Source organism: Periplaneta americana, chromosome 12, assembly GCF_040183065.1.
Source record: "Periplaneta americana isolate PAMFEO1 chromosome 12, P.americana_PAMFEO1_priV1, whole genome shotgun sequence".
NCBI classification, from domain to species: Eukaryota; Metazoa; Arthropoda; class Insecta; order Blattodea; family Blattidae; genus Periplaneta; species Periplaneta americana.
This window is the reverse complement of record NC_091128.1, coordinates 98,832,052-98,856,179: the sequence shown is the minus strand read 5'-3', so window position 1 is coordinate 98,856,179 and position 24,128 is coordinate 98,832,052. Positions and strand designations below refer to the sequence as shown.

Here is a 24,128-nt window from a genome sequence, read left to right as displayed (position 1 = left end):
ATGAACAGGTTGTAGAGAAACCGCAATGCAGCAATCTGGTTAAAGGCCAAGCTGCTCATAGATTCCACTTATGCAGACAGCATGCTATCAGTGGTACCCCATGCATTACCGGCAGAGTGCGAATTATGATTTCTGATGAGGGGGGATAGAATCCTAGATAGAGAATACTATACATAAAATTATTATTATCCTCGATATGGCTCAACTCTTGGTTGCACTGAGTTGCTTGTCTTGCATCTTGATCATAATAATAATAATTATAACCATGAGCAGGCTTAAGAGATAAGATGTGTAATTCCTAAGTTATTGATTGTTGTCAGCTTCCCGGTGATGATAATACATCAATATTATTTTCTTTGCTGACTTTATAAAGTATATCCATATTAAAACAATAAAATTATATTTTGTAAGGAGGGGATACAAGTTATCCCTGGCAAGATGTTAATATGAATTTATGAGAGGAGGATAACTTTCCAACAGGGGCGGAAATACCCCCAAACCCCCTGTTAATTCGCACCCTGAGTACCGGAAATTCAACACACTATAATGTAAAATATTACACCATACAAATAACTAAAACATAATTTACTCATACAAGTGAAGAAAAGAGATGCCGAAACTCTTTGCCTTCTTGTTCCAAACATTTGCAGTTTCCATTGAGAAATAGATGCAATATTTTCTTGGATGATATTTTTCAGTTCTTCCACGGTATGTGCGTTATTTTTGTTGTTGTTTTCTAATGCCAGGCATGTGACAATAAAGTCATTTGACCTCTTGCACTCCAATATTAAAAATGGCAAGTTGTAGCCGATTTAAGTGAACACCATATTTTAACGTTTTGGTGGCTACTTCATTCACACACAACCCCCAGAATGTCTGGAGGACCACATCTGCTGTTGGTCGAAGGGTCCACTGGACCTAGTTGGGAGATCTTGTTGATCACCAGCTTTTCCTCCTTAAGTCACTGGAGGACGATTTTAGTGCCATAGCAGGTCAGCACTAGGAACAGAAAAGTAGAAAGGGTAGGAAGGAAAGTGAAATGAACTCCTAGGCCTCGAATGCTCTAATACTATCAGGGTCGAAGACAGTAAGAGTTCAGTCAGAGGACTGGATACGAAAGGGTAAAGAGAGAGTTAGGTATTGAATAGAGAATACCAAATTCGGCCAATAACTCACCAAGCTGACCAGTGCTAATTGATGAGTAGCCCCTCCCTTTAGTTCAGCTTGTAAAATTATGCTTACTAACAGCTGCACCACGGGAAGGTAGGGATGGGACATTGGGTATTTGTCCAGGTTGGTTCCTTAACGCCTTCAATGGGAAGGATTAATGGCTCTCCCCCTGTATTCGACAAATACCGTTTTGCAGCCACGTTATTTTTGTACACTTTGTCCTCTAGGGTTCCCCAGAGATGAAAGTCAAGGGAAAAAGCTAAATCATGCTCCGTTTTCAATGGAATTCTACAACAGCACATACAGCCAACTATTCTACGGACGAACTTCTTTACACTATTCGAGGATAAGAACTATCAATAGAAATTTGTGACCCTTCTATCACCTGACCTAACACCTTGTAACTTTTTATCTCTGGGAAATTGTAAAAGACAAAGTGTACAAAAAATAATCCACATACCCTGAAAGACCTAAAAAATATGTAGTACCAGGGAAAACATCATACCATTCTCAATGAGAAATGCAACAAGTGATAAGTCACGTCTTAAATAGGTGCAATGTGTTTGGAACAAGAAGGCAGAGGGTTCCAGCATCTTTCTTTTCTAATTTAACTGCTTATAATTAGTAATATTTTACATGAATAGTTTGTAGCATGTCAAATTACCGATACAGTGGAGCATATCACTGATAACAAGACGTTTGCATAAGTGGAGTCTGCAAGAGCTCAGCCTAGAGCCAGGTTGCTGCATTGCAGTTTCTTTACAATCTATTCACCCAGTATTCAAAATGACTGCACAGTAAGTTCTGTATGTGTTTGAATCAGATAGTATAAATTAGACAAAGAGATTTAAGACATTCAAAGAGGAAGAAGAAATTCGAAAAATGAGTGAATGACAGTGAGAGAGAAGCAGAGAAGACGGGAGAAAATAAGACTGTGAACCAGAGCAGGTGAAAATCGGAACAATGAAATGAAAGAAGAGTGGAAGGATAAGAAAAGGAGAAGAGTGGAATAAAAGCGAGAGAAGAAGGGAGGGACAGAAGGGAAGAGGAGATAAGGTAGAGTGAAGGGGAAGATACGAGGGAAGAGGACAAGAGAGAAGAGATTCTCAGAAGATTAAGGTGAATGTTGAATGAATAAATTATCAATAAGTAAATGTGTGAGTGAAGCAAGGAAAAGGAAAGAGTCAATGATCAAGCATGCAAGTATATGAACAAGAAAGTTAAGGTTTCTGATGTCATTATAAAGAGATATTAGAAGTTTCGTAACACTATGAAAAGGCAGGGAATAATTTACATGAAAAATAGCGTGTAAACATACATATATATATATATATATATATATATATATATATATATATATATATATATATATATATATGAGAACGATATAATTTACTCACTTCTTTTGTAGAAGATGAACAAGGCTAAAAGTTATTCTTTGATGGAAGCTACGAAGTTTGCTAAGATCCCTTATGTGAAGAATCTGAAAATGAAAAATTAGTGGATTGTCACTAACACAATTTAACTTCTTACATAAAATTGATACCTTATCATACATCTCAGTATTTCTTAAAAAAAAAACTCTTGGTAACAGATGTCACCACAATAATAACTATGGAGACATCTTATGAAGAAAAGTAAGATCACATCAACTCATAATATTCTGCTGGTCCCAAGTCTGTATGTGAGTCATCCCATGTCAAATCGAACACCTATGAAACATGACAACTTAATATTTGCTCCAATTTTTTTTTTTATATATTCTATTGATGAAATTAAATAACCCATGTGTAATTTTTTCGGGCTGACACAATTATTTAGTAATTTATTAAATGTTACATTTTCCGTAAATTTGGATGCAACGTATTATGAAAATGGTTATACTGAAGATTCTATAAATCGTAGAAATTTCGTATTTATATCATTTTAAAGTGCAATAATTGCAGTATTATGTACTAATTTTTAGTGTTCAATCAAAATATAAAATGGGCCCCTTTTAGGGGGTTATATTTTTTAAATACTTTTTCATATATCAGGGACTTACTTCTAAAAAGGGGAAAAAATATCATTATATTCTTTGAAATGTTTTACATAGAACTGCGTTGGTTTTAGAACTCTATTCGAATCAGAAGTCGTTGTGCAAATAATTTACTGATGGTGTGTTCGGGTCGGAAGGCTCGGATTGAGTGAGACCGCGCGCCGGAGCATGCAGCTGCGATAGTGAGTAATACATTATCAGAGGTGCGGTGTTACTTTACGTAAATAAACAGATAACCTCTAGTTCTAAAAGCACGTAATGTCCCTTCAACACTTAGCAGTTTCCCTTTAATTTATCTAACAATAATTCCTAAGTCTTTCGAAGTAGGTATCGTGGTTGTGTTGTGTGCATGTCAAATCAAACACCTGTATACGAAACGTGACCATTTAGTATTTGCTTAAATCTTCTAAAATATGTTGTGCAGATCAAAATAAAAAGTCTGTAATTTTTTCTGGGATCAAACTTTAAAATTTTACTATTTATACTCTTTTAATTATATGACAAATTCATCCATGACGCATTATGAAAATGCTCATTGTTAAGATTCTATGCATCATAGACGTTGAGTGTTGGTGCCATCTGAAATGGGAAGAAATTAATTATTATATTAATTTTTTAAGTGTAAGTTGAAATACAAATGGGGTTGTTTTAGAGGGTCACTTTTTAAACATAACTTAATATTTTTTTTTATAACAGCTTACTTTAAAAACGCAAAAAAATATACGTACAATCTATTGTATTTTACATAGAACTACGTTGGTTTCAGATTGATTTCGAGTAAGAAATAACTTTAAAAATAATTTTTTGAAGATGTGTTCGTGGTGCGCCAGTGGTGCTACGCATACTGTGTCAAGTGACAAGAATCTGACCTTGGACAAAAACATTAGGAAAACATTTCTAATATTGCTTTTAAATTGTTTACCATTAGTGAACACAAAAAACATAGCAATATTTTCTACTCAAGGTACCAACAAGCAAAAGTGGTGCGAGGTACCTTACAACTTCATTCTTTTGTTCCACTGACAAAATCTCAGGCCATGATAAAGAACTATTCCCTTCAAAGTGAGAGCAAAGTGGTGGACATTAAATAGAATTGATATTGGTTGTAGTTGATTAGTTTTAAAAGTGCAGTGTTGTGTAAACTGTAGTTATTTTCACAAGTGTATATTTTACAAAAACAATATTTAAATACAGTACTGTGTTATGTAAATTACGTAAAAGAGTGATATTCTGACCGTGGAACAGTGTAAAGTGGTCACACGACTCTCATCCGGAGCTGCACCTGCACATCATCTTGCAACAGTACTTATGCAGCCCGCGACCTCAAGACGCGCAGCTTGGTGAGTCATTTAATTATTCTTCAACGGCTCGAAGTAGAGTTCTGATTTTTTTAAGGGCGGTTAAAATACTTTCAAGGTATTTAAGGATTTTTTTTCTGTAATTTTAAAGTAAGTCGCTGCCATTAAAACATATTTTTATACATTTAAATGTTTTTTAAAACGAAGTTAACAAACTTATATTTTTATATTATTATGCGAAGAATAAAGTGTGTACTGTCACCTTCAAATTGAGACAAAGAGCAAATCTCTGTGATGATTATTAGTGGAGATAATCACGTTTAACAATAATGATGCGCGACCTATTTCAGAATCTTTGATAACACATATCTACTACAATAATCGATATAGACAACAATAATAAAACCCGTATTTATTTTTTCAATCCATAGAATGTGTAACATTTGTTTGATCTAAATCAGAGACATGAAAGTCAATTCCAAGCTAAATTTGTGCGATTTGACGTGGAATGACTCATGTATGTAGCAATACTCGCTGTAGCACAAGTGTGAAGAGCAGAAACTGAAAATGGATGCCAAATAAGTCGAGACAAGTTGAAAAGAGTCAAATGCTCGACAATAGAAATAAATTATTTCTTTAAAAACTTATTGTCAAAGATTACTACATTTTACACTGAGCAAGCAGACTTAAAAAAAATATTTCTTCCCTTGTTCCATCACAAGATCAAGATAAAAGAGTCTATTCACGGGACCACTAAATAGTCTTTCCTCTTTAATTAAGGCGATGCACTACTGAAAATAGTCGAATTTTGACAAATTTTATAATTTATTTATTTTCGCGCTAAAAAAATGTACAGTTTCAATAAAATTTTATCTCAATATCTTAATTATATGTAAACTTTTATATAATCGATACAAATTGTGTTAATATACGAGTTATGAGTATCTAAAACTTTAAATTTAATTATATAAAAAAAAAATTTTTTTCTATATTTTCAACAAGTATTCATTTTATTTCTCAGAGGTTAAAACTAGAGTGATGAAACTTGGCATACTTATTCATTAATACCTCTGTTATGAACTGGAGCATTTGATTGGCCGTATTCAACACAGTTTTATTGCTAGAGAATTATATGTAAAGCAGTATTATTTTTTACTAACGTTTGAACATTGAAGAAATTATATTTTGTTTTACAAATGAACAAATAAGAGTAGGGCATTATTAATGCTCCATTGCACAATATGCAGTGTTATCTTTAAGAAAAAAAAATTAAAAAGTAATAATTTTTTTAGAAATAAGATTTTCACTAACAATATGAAAATAAAAAAACAAAATAAGTTTAATTTTTTTTAATTGTGTATGAGAGAAGATTGAAATTTACAATGTGGGATTGAGATATTGATTAAAACATTTAAACTCTCTAGCTAAAAAATTGTGGATTTTAGAAACTTCAGTAGCGCATCACCTTAAATGAGGATAATCAAGCGTAATGATTCTAATAAGAAATTTACCTCCAGTCATATTTTAAAATGTCACAAAAAATTAAATCCTTGTAAGTTCAGCTGTATGTTTTACCCTACTGCATTCTACTTAGCTTGTATTTTGCTAAATCATAAGAGAAGTTGTAATTTATATTAATCTTTTCATTGAATGTAGATGGTATTTATGTTAAAAATAAATATAACTAAAATATCATGTAATATTAAAATATGTAAAGCATTTATGAAGTGTAAGTAGAAACCACGGAGCTGAAAAGAATTAAGTCAATTTTTCTAAATATTCTTTTTAATATGTATGAAGCACTGAATTTGTCTTTCTATTGTGGCACACACAGGATAGAAAATTAACATAAACATTCAATAAATTTACTTGGTTTTCTTCACGGTATAATGTTTATTCCTTCCCCTGTAAAGTTGCAAAAACTGACTTATTGCCTTTCAGCTCCAACCGATTTAGTTATTCGAAAATATCATATGAACTTACATTTTTTAATGACTTTCCTAAAACCTCACCAACATTCCCCTTCTGGCTCCGACAACTTTCTGATGGGGACAGAGCAAGAATTATTTGTTCTAGAGCTGACTTAACTTCCACAACCAGAGCCGAGACTGTATCCAATATAGTTTCAATCTGTAAAATGGAAAAATTTGATGAACGATAACATATCAACAAATTACTGCACAAGTACATAATATATAACTAAATAACTGAATAAACGGATAAATCAATCAATAAATACACAGATACAATACTATAGGGTGCAGAACAGATTGCAAATTTTAGCTGAAGGGTGGTGGAAGAGGGATAAGCTTGTTGATAACTCTGTCATTAACCAGCAGTCTTCGCTATCTGACTTACTTACATATGTCTTTTAGAGAACCTGGAGGTTCACTGCTGCCCTCACATTAGCCCACAGTGGGTCCCTATCCTGAGCAAGATTAATCCAGTCCCTACCACCTCCCTCAAATCCATTTTAATATCATCCTTCCTTCTACGTTTCAGCCTCTTTAAAGGTCTTTTTCCCTCCTGCCTCCCAATTAACCTCCATGCATTTCTGGATTCTCCCATATGTGCCACTGTCCTACCCATCTCAAACGTCAGGGATTTAATGTTCCTGATTATGTCGGGTGAAGAATACAATGCGTGCAGTTCTGCATTGTGTAACTTTCTCCATTCTCCTGTAACTTCATCCCTCTTAGCCCCAAATATTTTCCTAAGCACCTTATTCTCAAAACACACTTAGCCTCTGTTCCTCTCTCAAAGTGAGAGTCAAAGTTTCACAACTGTACAGAGCAACCTGTAATATAACTTTACTGTTTTATCAATTCTAACTTTCAACTTTTTTGAGAGCAGACTGGATGACAAAAGCTTCTCAACCGAATAATAATAGTTATCTATTACTCATTTTATAGTAAATAGGGGATTTATTCATAATTAGCATTGAAACTTACTCAGTCTTCAGTCTTCTTCTTGGTATATGTAAAGATACATTGTTTTATATTATTGGCGGAATAATTTTGTAAATAATCTTGTTTAAGCTATTGCAGTGCATTAATGAATGCTGAGACGAGTATTTTCTAAAAGGACAGTAGCAATACTATTTACAATTAATATTCATAATGTGCTTCACTTGAACCAATGACGGACATTGTCCTCAAGTTTGCAATCTTTCCTGTTACCTACTTCACAATATATTTTAAGAGACAAGAAAGCACATGGATTGATAAATGGATTGAGCTCTGCCTCTTGTGTATTAAGATTTTTATCCCCTCATCATCATTCTCTTATTGTGTCCACCTTTCAGATCAATTCCAAATTTCTCTATTAGTGATAAAAACACCTACAATATGGCATATTTTCAATATTTCATTCTGTAACCAAATTTCAATTATTTTTTGTGCACTGACAGCCCATAACTTGCCATTATTCACCCGACATCTACGAGAGTGGCTAATATCAAGAAGTCTAGTCTACTAAGTTCGTCAGAGACTATGCAAAGTGCACCATGGGTGGAATTTTATTTATTCATTAAAGACATCAGCTCAAAGAATTTGAGTGACCATAAGGGTCCTAAATACAATAAACATGTACACTATAATGTGATTTGAAACATTAAAGAAAAAAGAAAGTTAATTGTTGAAGGCAAATATATAAGTGGATTAACTGAAATAGAGATGTTGATGTAATATTTGAAGAGAACCCTTGATAATACTCGTAAGAATAGACATTACATAATCAAAAGCAATGTAAAGTTCCTTAAGATAATTCCATGTGAATTTTGTAATAGAACCTCTACTGCCAAACAGCAAACCAATGACAGACCATTGTTTAAGAGGGAAGTTGTACTTTTGAGAAAGATAAGGCAGACAAGGTTCATATATAGACTTCTTCTCAATATTAACTTCAATGGCCTGATTTAGGTTCCTTTCGAAATGGTAAGTAGAGTCAAGAACAAGAGCCTGTTTTAAGCATCCGTTAATAGCAATAATGTCTGCCCGTCTGAAAGAACCATCTGATGATACACAATGTACTTCCTCATGAATCTCCCAATTTGAAGTTTTTAACGATGTCGCCAAAGCATGTAGTACACGATGATGTCTAGCATTGATCAGCAGCTCGCCTTTAATGCATTGTCCAAGCACGTGTCAAGTGTTTCAAGCTCACTACAGTCTGGATGACAGCAGCGGATTGTGCTTAGAGTTCTGCCTGGTATTGCGCGAACCGCCAAAATATTGCTTGACATTTTTAAAGCATTGGTCCATTCTGAGGAAAATAGGTCCTTTCAACTGCTTACCCATGAGTTAGCCTTGGGGAGATCACTATAAACAATAACCCCTTTACCACGCAAGGTATGGTTTGTCCAAGTTTGGAATGCTTGCTTCATTTCTTAACTGTTCACGAATTTTACGACATTACACTCATAATTGAATTATGGTTATGGAGAATTGTTGGGATGTCACAAGGAAATCAGAGTACCTGCAGAAAATTCCTGTGTTGCCTGGATCAGGGCTTGCTCAGCACAAGCTATACTGTCTATTAATATTCTGGACTAACTCACCTGAAGCTAAATATATTTTTGTTTGACAAAAGAAAGTTCTAAGAACAGTGACAGGTGTGCATAAAACATCATCATGTAAAAAGATTTTCCATAGTTTAGAAATCTTTGCCTTATCTTATGAGTACATTCTTTCCCTAACAATGTTTTATATTAAAAATCAAGATACCTTCAACACTAACCAGAGCACTCCTAATTTTAATACAAGACACAAATCATATCATCTACCCTCTGCTAGTCTCAGCTGTTAGAAAAAGGACTTCACTAACCATGTATTACTGTTTTCAATGTACTACCTAATTATCTTGAAGTTTTAAAGAGTCAACAGGATTAATAAAATTTCTCGATATTCATACACCTTCTACTCAACTGATAAACTGTCTATGCTTGTAAATTAATTTAATCTACTTACTTTCTATTAATAATTATTCTGTATAACATTTTACTTCTTTCACATCTCAAAACTGCTGTATACGTATAGAATAGGCCTACATAAATGCAATGTAATGTAAAGTAATGGTAGACAGATGAAGAGCCAAAAAACACATAACCAACTGGGCAGGCGCACAAAAAAAAAAAAAAAACAAAACAGAGAGAGAGACAAACTGTCAAATAACAAAATAACACTTCATTATTAAAAGAGATACTTAAGACATGTTTTTTGTCAAAAATTCTTACAATGATTTTTGCATTGTGGTAACAATTTCTTTATATTTTATATAAGCTGCCACAGTGATCTACTGGTTAGAGCAGTGGACATGTAAACCTGTGGACCTGGAATCGATCCCTGGTATATCCCTACAGGACAAGTCCTGGGGCAGGTAGCACAGGGCTTCTCTGGAAGCTCTGGTTCCCCTGTGGCTTCCCAACAAATCTCCATTATCATCTCATCGTGGGTGTAGCATAAACCAGCATTCTATGATGCACCCTGAGCATGACATTGTCAGTAAATTGGTCTACACAACTGGCTTCATATGGGTGAATGACGAACAGTTAAATACCTTCAATTAGTAAAAACAAATTATTTTATATAATAAAAACTCTATGTTTAATTATGAATATTAACCTTGCATATCTTTGCCCAGTTGTAGGATATACATTTCTTTGAGAAATCAAATGTTTTCTGACTGCATTTACCCTTTCTCTGCATCGCTATATACTTACTACTTACTTCTGGCACAAGATATGTTGCCACCTCCTGTCTCTGACTAGGCGACATGCTGCTGAAAGTTGATTTAACACCCTGAAGAAATCTATGCAGCTGGCTCATGAAGATTGGAAGTCGTGATTTTGCATAGCGAATTATTTCATGACGTTCTTCACGAGACAATTCCGCTTTTCTTTTTGTGAAAAGGTCACAAAGTAACAGTAGTTTCACAGCAGCTGTAAAACAAAAAAAAAGTCATAATTTACCTCCATGTACAACACAGACAGTGATCACAGAGACTGAATTAATCTTGCACAGGATAGGGACTGATGGTGGGCTTATGTGAGGGAGGCAATGAATCTGCGGCTTCCTTAAAAGCCATTTGTAAGTAAGTAAGCAAGTAAGTTCCCTATAGGTAATTTACAACTTAGTTTTCCATTTCAACACATGAAAGTTGTTATTTTAACCATATTTCCAAATGAATACAGGATGTGACTGCCTGGCAGTTCATCTCTTCTGATTTGGATTTTATGAGAGCCTCCATTGGTCCATTTTTTAATACAAACATCAACATGTATATGCAAATCTAGCTTTCAGGTATAGCTCCCTGTGAAGCTGATTTGAAAAATTTCAAGGGAAAAATTGTTCTGGGGCCGGGTATCGAACCCGGGACCTTTGGCTAAGCGCACCAATGCTCTACCGACTGATCTACCCAGAAACTCTATCAGACACCGACTCAATTTTTCCCTTTATAACCACATACCTTTAATCTGAAAGCTAGATTTGCATAATACACGTCACTGTTCGTCAACAGAAAACCACAATTCAAGCCCACAGAGTTTGTGTGCACTCAATGTTGGATGTTTGACAGTTTGTCAGCCACTTTGAGGTATGTGGATATAATGGAAAATTTGAGTCGGTATCTGGTAGAGTTCCTGGATAGCATTGGTGCACTTAGCCAAAGGTTCTGGGTTCGATACTCGGTCCCAGAAAAATTTTTTCCTTGAAATTATTTTAAACAACATGTATAGTGACCACATACTGCAGTTCCAGATACTCCACTCTACTATGCTACACGACAAATATAGACAGAAGTAAGAGCAAAATTGAGGTGGGTTCCAGAATAAGGGCACATAGGCTTATGTGCCCTTTTTCCAAAGATTGCATTAATTGACCACTCGAGTTCATAGGAATATACCTATCACTTTTCGTTTCTTGACTATGCTTCAACGAGGCAGAAGAGGTGTTTATGCAACGATATTAGGGGTAAGGATTGAGCATCCTATTTGCATGGGCAGTTCACTGCTCACAGGTAGGCCTATACCATTCTGTCCGTATGCTGTTGTGCAGTTGGTTCGACCATTTACAGATTGAGGCCTATAGAATATGTACTTATTGGTGATAGTGTTTTATGTGTAACAATTTAAAAACTTATCTTGTAATTATTATTATTAAATAATGAAAGATACTTGGAGTAATTTTGTTCTATTATTGCTTCATGGAAACTCCTACTTCAATTGTTTCATGGAAACGCAAGCAAAAAATAATGCTAGTTCAGTGGAATCGTTTTTGTGTGACTGTCTTCAAATAAATCTTTAAAAATGTCCTAACGTGGAAACTGTCATAATGATGTCTGATGGTGCAGGAGGACAAAATATAAATTCGATGTTTCTGAAGTTTTCTGCTTGGTTTGGCAAGGTATATCAGGTTCAAATAAACCATGTTTCCTGTTCGTGGCCATTCATTTACATAATGTGACAGAAACTTTGGACTCGTGAGATCTGCTATAAGAAAGATACCAGTGGAACTGCAAAACCATGGTTGAAAGCTATAGGAACATGCAGAAAACATTCTAGTAACTTTGAGATTTTAATGAATCATACTACGTATTATAAAAGAATGGGATACAGCTTTAACGCGCTATTTCATGAAGACTCTATCTCCTAGACGCAAATTTACGATTATGAAGTATTTTATAGTGAAATATATACAAAGTGGATGGTACTTTTCTGTGCTCCGAAAACTACAACCCCTTATGGATTCCCTTCAACTATTCCATCAGACTGAATAGAAATAGGTATAATGATATCAAACCTACGATTGTTCCATTCCCAACAATCAGCCAAGCCAAAGTTGACGACATCTCGATGGCTGAGAACCAGACTGTTCTAAGTCAAAATTTTTATAAGAAAGAAATATGTGTTTCATTGTGTTCCATGTTCTTGTCAGCATGTATAAATCGAACAAAATTGTAATATTCCTCTTCATAAGGTTGCTATGAAGCTATTCCAAATTGTTTCATGAAGCTTTGAATGTCAGGAGCTTAAAACAGTAAAATGGACTTGGAACAGTCTGGTTCTGAGCCATCGATCTCTATTTAAGTACTTAACCGAAGACGACGAGAAATGGCTAGAATTTGTCCTCGAAGAATGTTGTAACGTATAGAAAAACAAAGTTGTTGTTTTCTAATGCCAGGCGTTTGACAATAAAGTCATTTGACCTCTTGCACTCCAATATTTTTCAAAGATATTATCATGACCAGCCAATGAAGCACAGATTTTGAGGTGTTCCGAATCCATTTCTTGGTTTGAGTTGCACAATGGGCAACAGAAAAACAAAGTAGTACTAAGCCTATGCATATGCAATAAACGTTTTGTAAAATAAGTTGATTAATGAGATATTGTTATTATGAGTGCTATATTATTAATTGAAGTACAATGAGATTGTGAATATTTTTATGTTAATTTTTTTCTATTTGAAATTATTTTGTAAATAGTTATACCCTTGTTCATTCTTTCGCTTTTATCACTCCTTATGTTTATCTAAAGTAAATAAAAGTTCTTTGGAAAAAGGGCACATAGGTCGTATCTACTGTACTTACTATTATGACAAAATATCGGTAGGTTTACAAATGTTGTTGTTTTTTTTCTAATGCCAGGCATTTGACAATAAAGTCATTTGACCTCTTGCACTCCAATATTTTTCAAAGATATTATCATGACTAGCCACTGAAGCACAGATTTTGAGGTGTTCCGAATCCATTTCTTGGTTTGAGTTGCACAATGGGCAGTTAGGGGACTGATATATTCCAATTCTATGCATGTGTTTGGCCAAACAATCATGGCCTGTTGCCAATCTAAATGCATCTACAGACGATTTTCGTGGTAAATCGGGAATTAACTGTGGATTTTGATGCAGAGTTCCATTTTGTCCCTTGGAATTGAGGGTTTACAAATGTAATATATACATATTAGCATATTAACAAACGATGAATTTATAAAATATAAGGAACTAAATCAAAATTGTGTTTGAAATGCGTACTGGCAACACAACACCTTTGCAGGTCATTATCTCAAAATGCACTTCATGGGTATGTGCTCTTCTTCCAGAATCGGCCTCAATTGATTTAATTGTGTGCCTCTGTCGATTTATCTGTATTTTATGAGTAATGATGCTGTGAAGTTCCACAGCATTTGAATAAATAAATAAATAAATAAATAAATAAATAAATAAATAATTAAAACCTTTAAAATACTCACCAACTGCAGCTTCCCTCACTGACTGCTTAACAACGAAGCAAAGTTTGGCAGGGTTCGAATTGAGGCTATCTGCTGAATGTTCACCAGGAGACATTTTTGTGCTGAAGTGTTCTATTATCTGGCTGGCACAGGCATGCATGTCAGACACAAGGCCAATAATTTCTGTAAAACAAATTGCTCAGATATAGAAAGACTAGTTTTACATGAAGTTAATTACATTATTTCAGACAAAACCAAGTCAACAACTGAACACAGTTACGTGCTCAAGATTACTTTCTGACATATACTACAAGTCACAGGGCATACATGTCATACATACGTTGTTTCAGAGCCATGTTCTTCAGATACAGCTCACACATACGGACGAGCCTCTCCAAGCCAGGCAAACTTGTAGCTGCTGCTATGCACTGTCGAGCTGTCTGTTCTCCGAGATTTGCTGGCAAACATTCTGCATATAAGAAGTGAAGGATTGTCCCAAGAACATCTTCAGGAAGTCCCGAGAGTGGTGGAGGTTGCTGACTCCAATCCAATTCAGGAGCACTTAACCGAAGAATACATGTGTGGACTGGGAACTGAAACCAAACATTTCAATTTTATAACATCATGTAGTACATTTAAATGAAATATTACGTGCAACATACAACGAAAATGTACACTTTCGTAGATCTTGTCTCCAAATATCAGGACGCAAGAAGAAAGATAATACTATGGGGAGATATTAATGAAAATTGTCAAAAATTCTATTTTTTAATTTTATTTTATTCTTTGATGTTTAAAGATTAGGTTGCCAAAATTTTATTTCGAAATTCCAACAGAAAGTGCCCCAAAATAATCATTAAATGTCATGGTGCCACATCATTCTTCTTTATAATCCAAAATGTTACGCTTCATTTTCCGAAAGTTACAGTTTTCTATAATTATTATTAAGGAACGTTTCTCAAAAAACTATTTGAGCTACAATAATAAAATTCTGCACACCTCTTTATTATTGAATAATACGAATTTTCATGTTAACAGATTATTTTTATCTGCCAATTTAAAGCACTTCACTTAGATAAATATTAACATTTTATATATTTCTTAATACATACTTAAGAAATTTATATTAAAAAACTAAATTATATTTTTAAATTCTGTATACAGGGAACTGTTAGACATAACATAAGGAAAATGTGTACAACATTTTATATCCATATCTCTAACAGGTCATGAGAAAATGTTCATCTTCTGTAATATCAGGTTAGATTCGTTTATAACTGGACTTCCTGTAAAACTATGATATTGTAATTAACACCCAAAATACATAAATTCATTTTAAATAAACATACCAAATTTCAAATAATTAGTTCAAGAACTGTGGGATCTGTGATAAATTAAAATGTAATATCAATTTGGACAGATGACTCTCCTTAATAATCAATAGGTAGACAGCTCATGAAGGACCAAAGCCAACCAGCTTCAGCCGAGGGGAACAATCATTCAACCAGCACAGGGATAATGTGTAGAAAGCATGATGATTCCTCCAGCTGTTACAGCTGGTTTTCGAAACCAGATTTTGCTACCAAGCATGTCAGTAGCTCTTCAAATTCATCATGATACTGGGTGGGCAGCAGTCCCACATACTGGCCAAATTTTCATGAGAAAATTTCTTCCCCATGAGAACTCGAAACAGTGCTTTTTTCGTAACACGAGTGCAGGAATGATATCTTAGACCATGATGCTATGGAGTGGGATGGAAGTTAATTGTATTGTTACATAAATTTAAAGGCCCTGTTAACTTAAAATAAAGATTTTGTTTAGAAAATTATAACATATATACAGTGAAACCTCTCATTTACGGACATAGAAGGGACGTAACAATCTGTCCGCATCTGGGAGGTGTCCTTTATTGGGAAGGAGGCTCTCCAATCTAACAATAAATTTATAATACACATTATGTATCCCTTCACGCCTTAAATTAACTGTATTACTGTAGTTTAATTCTGAATACAGTATACTGTACTACAGTAAATTCTTTGCAACTCTGAACTACAGTAGATAAGACCGAAAAAGGAAAATACAGTACTATGCCATGAAATTTTATTCTAGGTCAACAGTTATGCAGTACTGTAATTTACAGTTTTCAAGTTAACTTTTATGTTCAGGTGCCATGTCTCTCGAAGCAGAACAATTGATTAGTTGAAGTGAAGAGAATAATCCTACTAACACTATCACGTGTCAAATACAATTTCACAATCGCAGAAACCTTGGACCCATCAGACAGGTTAAATTTTATGATTATGTTTATCCAACCGCTTCCAGCAACAAGGAGTAGCCGGCTGGGATAGCGGTAGCCTACGAGACTCTTATTATCTTCTTTCATGTTAAGGAATTTATTTACAATACTCAAAACTAAATTTTCCATTTTTATAACACATTAAGTCTTGAAATCCAACTTCTCTCCGCAGTCAAGAGGTAAAGCAAGCTTTATGACTGTGAAATAACTGTCTGTGTCCGTGTCTGAGAGTGTCTGTAAACGAGAGTTAAATTTATCATTATTTCTATATTATTTCAGTTGGGACATAAAAATCTGTCCGTATATGAGGCGTGTCCGTATCTTGTGGGTGTCCGTAAGTCGAGGTTACACTGTATATCTAAATATTATTTATCATCTGAAATCATCTTCTGCCCCGAATTTTTCTCTCGTCATTCAAGGGATTAAATAAATTATGTCGCAATAAAAGAGTATGGCTATAAAACATAACATAGTAGTCAAATAATATAACTACAACTTTTTAAAATAGATATCTACCTTATGCCAATTTTGTTATTTTTTTCTTTATTATTCTGAAAAAATTGGTACCGTATTGCATTGCAGAAAACAGATGTAAATTCTATAATGTAAAGTAATTAAAATACAACTCGCAATTATTAAGAATGTAGGTTGAAGAATTCTGTAATTTTTTTTTGGCTTCAGTTTTTTTAAATACTGTATCTGTAAATCAATCCCCATTCTTCTCCAACCAAACAAAATTCACAGCACACATCAGCTTTCTTTCTACCACTCTCGAGTTTTATAACATAAACTTCGCCCACTTGCAAATTGAAGGTCTAAAGTTACAGTACGAATTGAATGTCTGGATTATATTAAGGTACACAACTATAAACGAGATCCTTATTTGTTATAAAAATAATAAATCATATCTGTTTAATACAGATAAATACCGTACTTCTTGATGACAATCTCTGTAGCCGAGGTACTGCACTAACTGTGACTGCCATAACCAAGTTCAACTGTATTTCAATTGAACATAAGAGAGCATCGTCTATTGTTTATGATGAACCTCGCAAGCTGAATCATTGAAATACTTGTATGATTCATTCATTAGACTAATCTTCATAATAACCAGACAATGCTGAACATGATAAATCATAAAGCATACCTATTACTGTAATTACTAATAATGTTGCAAGATTTTGTGTGTCAAACTTTTCCTAAATCTAAGTCTGCCATACATAAAATGAAATTAAATTGATTTTAACTAAATTAAAAACTGTAGATTGGAAATTTTTCAGTCAATCATGACTAATATATTTCAGTAGCTTAAGTTATTAAATTTAAGTAAAAATTACAATTTAAAATATGTTTTATTAATTCAATGTACATCAGAATAATACAACTTGTTAATATCTCCCTACCAACTTATGGGGATGGGGGAGAGGAGCAGAATCCATGTGTGTCCCAAGTAATACCTAGTTGCGTCCCTATGAAGAATTAAGTTAATTCTACTTTTGGAAGCGAGTTAGCCATTATTCTTAGTGAAAGCACAACACCAACGGACAACATCAACATAATCATTTCATTAATATTTTGTATAATAATATACGAGGGTCACTTCTAAGTCACTATGGCAACTATTTTTTTGCAGACAAATGTGTTGTTATACAAACATTTCATAATATACAAATACACAATGTACTTTACCAATAATGTCTGTTACAGGAAGTATTGTACACAAGAGAGAAGAGTATAATTAAAAAAAAAATTCATCTAATGTAATAATGTTGAGCACAATAGTCTGCACGCACATTAACACATTAAGAACCATTGAGGAAGGCAACAAATACCATCCGCTACTCCATTGTACAATCTGGTAATCTCACATTGCACTGCATTGGTGACGTCTTCTTGTGTAGGGAAGCATCTCCCACATAATGGAGCTTCCAATTTCGGTATTGAAATCAAAATCGTATGGTTTTATTTATTTCAGTAGGTTACTTTACGACGCCTTATCAACATCTTAGGTTGTTTAGCGTTTGAATGAGATGAAGGTGATAATGCCGGTGAAATGAGCCCGGGGTCCAGCACCGAAAGTTACCCAGCATTTGCTCATATTGGGTTGAGGGAAACCCCCGGAAAAAACCTCAACCAGGTAACTTGCCCCAACTGGGAATCGAACCCAGGCCACCTGGTTTCGGGGCCAGACACGCTGACCGTTACTCCACAGGTGTGGACAAAATCGCATGGTAACAGATCGGACAAGTAGAGAGAATGGTCTAGTACTGTACTTCCCAACTCCAGTGCCGTAAATGGACTGTTGCATTATCGTGAAGGATGATTGCATTGTTCAACAACTCGGGATGTTTATTCCTGACAGCGTGACAGGTTATTCTGTAGATAAGCAGCATAAGAAGCTGCATTAACAGTCTGACCATGGGAACAAAAGAATTCCTCGAATGTCATATGCTAAAATGACCGTAACTTCACTGGAGATAGATTATGATGGACTGTGTTTCTGTGATTATCCTTGATGTCACCATTCAGCAGACTGGCTTTTAAGCTCAGGTTCATAAGCTCTAGCCCAGGTTTCGTCAATGGCAATGATCCTGTTCAGCTTGATGTCTCCCTCACATTCATATCATTGCAGGTTCACACGACACGTTTCGTAACGTGTCCACTTTTGTTGTTCCATCAGTGCATGCGGCATCCATTTGATAGCAATTTTACGCATGTGCAGATCGTGTCGTAAAATTTTATGCACAGTTGCCTGATCAATACCTGTTTCTGTTGCCAATTCCTGTCGTTCTATAAGCATCACCTGTCATTCTATAAACATTGTGCAATTATGGCAAGAGCAACATCAGTACGAACAGTCATATGCTGTCCTGTAAGAGGCATGTCGGTACTCGCTACTCATCCATGTTGGAAAGCTGCTACCCATCTTGCAACAGTTCTGTATGAGAGCACGCTCTCCAACAGCTTCTATGAGTTGTGCGTGACATTCCCTCGCGTTTTGATCACGAAACACTGCTATTTTTACATATGCACGTTGTTCTAGTTGACTGACATCCATACTTGAAAACAAATTAAAACCAACTGACTTTCGGCATCCCTTCCTCTTCCTTGAATATCTACATCATATAGTGGCATTAACTTACACCATCTAGAGGCATTAATAAGTACCATACATCTCAATGTCATTGCTGCATATCGAAAAATGTGGATCACGGACTGGGATTCCACTGAAAAAAATTAGTTATGACTTTGTAAGTGACCCTCGTATATAGATATCTTTGTTGCAATCGGCACACTAAGTTTTCAGATATAAACTAAACCACGTTTACTTGGGAATAATGTAATGACAGTCAGTTGTATTTAATACACAATTTAATAATTACTAGTTTTGTTCAAGAAAATAATTTATTATGCTATCTTTCTCATTTCAAAACAGAGATACTTTTTCCACTTACTGTATCAAACACTGTTGTCATAATAGTTGTATCTTTCTAACAATATTTTAAATTTTAATATCTATATATATAATTTGAACTGGTAATGGAAATTACGGGAAAACGGCTGAACGGATTTTAATGAGTGACCCCTCATTTTCATGCCTGGCATCCAAAGTTTTTCGCAAAAATAGTGGTTTTCAGTGAAATGTCAATTTTCCTACATAATTTTCCTATTTTCCAAAATCCATCTGTTGTCAGTTTTGAGAACTAATTTTATTGACTCACGGCCGACGTGATTGAATTTCAGAACAAAACACACACTACAATAAACAATAGGCTATTACACGAAGGCCATGACCTGCAGGATTGCCGACATATTTAGAGTTCAATTCAATTTGTTATTAAAAACTGATTCTGCAGTGTATAATTTTCTGAGTACAGCTGTGTATTGCATATTCAAATCTACGAAACCTGAGGTGGTTTGATGACATTATTACCATTAGAAATTAAATATTATTATAGTTAATATCATGATGCGTCTATTTTTCATTAATTGTACATAATATTGATGCTATATTGATGACATGAAAGTGAAATGTTTTGAGGTTATGTAAGTAAATGTAGAGAATATCTTAATTTAGATCTTCATTTCTATAATTTACTAAGTGGCTACTATATATAACTACAAAACTTAAGACAATAATATTGTTATTAAAAATCAAATATTTTTACACTTATTAACCCAGTGGGGGTTGGGTCTTTTTCATATACTTAATGGCGGTGTAGTGTAGATATTCATATGTGTCATTGTCTTCAGTATTGGCTCGAGAGAGCGCAAAAATTACAGTTCCTAAGGAAAGATAAAAAGGTATTACTTACTGATAAAATAAGAGGCCTAGAAAATTTTGTAGTCTCCAGATCATTTCAGCAAGATCTCTTAGTAGGATAAAATGATTTTACGCTCTAAATTTCAAGTTCTACATGCAGCAGCTATACGAAAATGCTATTGTTCGAAAACTTAGCAAACCTGACTTTTTAACTTTTGCCTACAATCCACAATGACCTGAAATAGCTACTGCTATCGTCCTGACATTGATACTTGCGTTTTCGCGTTGAAACTCAAAAACTGAAGTTGGATAGGTTCAAGAAAAAGTATTTGGCCTAAAAAAATCCATTCAGAGGGAGTATGTTTCATTATTATGGAAGCAAATAACTATCAAAAAGACAAGTATTCTTCATTGAAAATAAATCTGAAAAATTTCTATTTGAACGTCTAACGAACTTAGTTTGCAGTAGCATTTGCTGCACAAGCCACTAGTACATAATAATTATATTTATTTACTTATTTCAGCTCATTCATAATTTGTAAGCTTGTAAAAACATAAATCATCTAAGTGTGAATAAACGCATATGAAAAAAGTTTCACTACTATGAATGCTTTCAAATTATATCAGCAGTTTTGCTGAAGTAAGTACTTTTTATAGATGCCTGTGCCAAACACAAAGTATCCTGAAGTACATATAATATCTTATGAAGCTTATTTATGGAATTATTTCATGTAAAAAAAACTTCAGGTATGGATCTATTTCTGGTTAATTGAGCAGCTACTTTCCATTTTGAGAAGTACATCACTGTGGCCTAGCTTCTGTAGCTCAAACAAGATCTAGTTCCAGATGAAAGAATACGAGTTTCTCTTATCATTGAACTCCCACGTGATACATGCAATAATAACTGCACTTTCTCTTATCATATATCCCATGTTTTAACATTTAAGCAACTGTCAATATCCCAGCAGCAACATAGCTCCAACTGGTAATGAAAGTTCCTCCTATCAAGCCTTATCAACATATAGACACACTCCGAGATCACTTCCCAGAGATAAGATTAAAAAGAATAATAATTTCTAGTCGCTATAACATCCACAACAAACAGATTCAAGTTTGTCCATTAGGAAAATATTTGAGGCTAAGAGAGATGAAGTTACAGGAGAATGGAGAAAGTTACATAAAGCAGAACTGCACGCATCATATTCGTCATCTAACATAATTAGGAATATTAAATCCAGAAGTCAGAGATGGACAGAGCATGTAGCACATATGGGTGATCCAGAAATGCGTATAGTGTTAGTTGAGAGATCTGAGGGTAAAAGATCTTTGGGGAGGCCGAGACATAGATGGGAGGATAATATTAAAATGGATTTGAGGGAGGTGGGATGTGGTAGTAGGGAATGTATTAATCTTACTCAGGATAGGGACCGATGGTGAGCTTATGTGAGGGTGGTAATGAACCTTCGCGTTCTCTAAAGCCATTGATAAGTAAGTATGAATGTGATCAATGTGAAGAATAAACCAATACCTTAAAGCAGAAATTCCCAAAAGGCAGCCTATAGACCACTTGTATGTGACTCGCCAAAGATTTAGTTTGACTAACACAGAAAAATTAGTTATGTGAGAAGTCAGATGATGTAGTTGAGCAAAATAAAGTAGCGTCCAAAAATTTAACATTCTCACAGGTAAACAATATTTTTGAAGAAAAGCAATGTTATCTGAGCCAGACCAAGGTAGCTCACAATTGAAATTTGTCATGACTCATGATCATGCCTCAAAAGAACTAAAAATTCATTTTAATGATATTACAGTTTTACGACGGCGGCCGGGTAGCTCAGTTGGTAGAGCAGCTGGCTACGGACTGAAAGGTCCGGGGTTCGATCCCAGGTGGTGACAGGATTTTTCTCGTTGCCAAACTTTCAGAACGGCCCCGAGGTTCACTCAACCTCCTATAAAATTGAGTACCGGGTCTTTCCCGGGGGTAAAAGGCGGTCAGAGCGTGGTGCCGACCACACCACCTCATTCTAGTGCCGAGGTCATGGAAAGCATGGGGCTCTACCTCCATGCCCCCTAAGTGCCTTCATGGCATGTTACGGGGATACCTTTACCTTTACCTTACCTTTACAGTTTTACGACAAAATGTGTTATTAATTTTCCGAATTGCAACAAACTAGCAATGTACGTTTTGTCAATGTTTGCTTCGAACTACAGGTGCGAATTAAACGTCTTTGACATGAAGAATATAAAAAATTGTTACAGAAATATGCTTTGAGATTATCCATCCTCAAATTAAATAAAATCTCTAGAGAATATCGTGCTCATTTCTCACATTAAGATGTTGGCTAACAAAGTTGTTACAAATTATGCACAATGATGCAATGACACACATTTTTATAAATTAATTAACGCGAAACAGAAACAAATTTTTTCTAAAGAATTTCAGTTGAAAGAGTATTTCTGTACTTTGTCCTGTGCCTGAACATTAAACATTCATTGAAGAAAAGCAATTGAGAACCATAGTCTTAAAGTCACAGAAGTGAAAGTTTCAAAGTAGTCTAAACAATGACGTCTATATCTTTGTGGTCTAATATTCTTAAATATTGAAAGGGTAAAAATCACAGCAATACAAGTGCCTGAATGCACCAAATACAGTAAAACTTCTTTTATAGATTTTGCACTTGTGTTTTTTCATACTTATTAGTTTTTTTCTGAGATGCTGGTGAAATTTCTATACTTTTCATGTTAATTTATTTCGGATATACATTTTCGTTTTACACACTTATACGATTGTATTTTAAACTCCAGGATATACAAAACATCATTCACCTGGTATGAGAGATTTAAAGAGGACTAAGAATCCATGAAAGATTACAATCATTTCAGGCTCCCTTATATTACTGACGATAATGCAGTCAGAATTCATGAACTAGTGCAATCAGACCATTTGGAAGGAGGCCAGTGAACTAAACTTCAGTGCAGAAAATTATAACTGTATGTGACACGTGTCTGCAGAATTTGTCCTAACATCGTCAACAGACAAACAAGTGCGTCAGGACTTCTAGAATGGTCATAGTGGACTAAATTTAATGAATCTAATAATTACCGATGATAAACTGATAAGTAATTGGTTTATAACTACAACTCTGAAATCAAAACTTAATTATTCCAATGAAACAGGTTAAGGGAATGAACAGGTGAAATATTCAAATTATGCATTTGTGATGCTAATGGACTGAAATTTTTACCACAGGGTGCTGATATGTATTTAAAACATCCCTATAAATTTCATCAATGTATCTTAATTAGTTTTGAAGAAATTAATTATTTACCAATTAATACTAATTAATATTTAAAAAATGCTGCATGATGAACGCTTAACATTATGAATTTAAAAAAAATATGGAACAGTTCCTCTAACAATAATAAAACATCTATCACATGATTTTTAGTTAGCACTTCTTAGTTTCTGAGAAAAAAATTCAAAACTGGGTGAGTGCCAAATTTAAAGAAAAAAATTAATTTCATGCATCTTAATCAATTTATATCTTGGCAAATAATAAATATTTTAAAAATCTATGTGACAGTCTTTTTCCTTTAGGTAATGTGGGCTTGTGGTAAAAATTTCATCACAATTGGTTAAGAAATGCATCATATGGAGCAATTTGAACATGTTAAAATGTAATAAAATTTAAAAGGGAGAAAATCAAGTTTTAAAGTACAACACTATGTTTGAGTACTTACACGTTATGGAAATTGCTTAAAACCCTCCTGCCTGATATGTTGACCCCTCCTGCTGCTTTTTCCTACTTTCAGTGACACTTTTTGACAAACGTAGCTTCTTC

The 24,128-nt window shown here is 34.5% G+C and overlaps 1 protein-coding gene across 1 annotated transcript in view; it reads right to left on the bottom strand.

The window, feature by feature from the left end:
- The window catches only part of LOC138710706 (uncharacterized), a 75,581-nt gene that overhangs the window by 34,599 nt on the left and 16,854 nt on the right, over window positions 1–24,128 (bottom strand). Inside the window, exons 5-9 of the mRNA XM_069841773.1 lie at window positions 14,067–14,319; window positions 13,748–13,909; window positions 10,233–10,444; window positions 6,490–6,636; window positions 2,571–2,653 (exon numbers count right to left, since the gene is read on the bottom strand). Of these exons, the coding sequence (XP_069697874.1) occupies window positions 2,571–2,653; window positions 6,490–6,636; window positions 10,233–10,444; window positions 13,748–13,909; window positions 14,067–14,319 (857 nt within the window). The remainder of the gene's footprint in view (window positions 1–2,570; window positions 2,654–6,489; window positions 6,637–10,232; window positions 10,445–13,747; window positions 13,910–14,066; window positions 14,320–24,128) is intronic.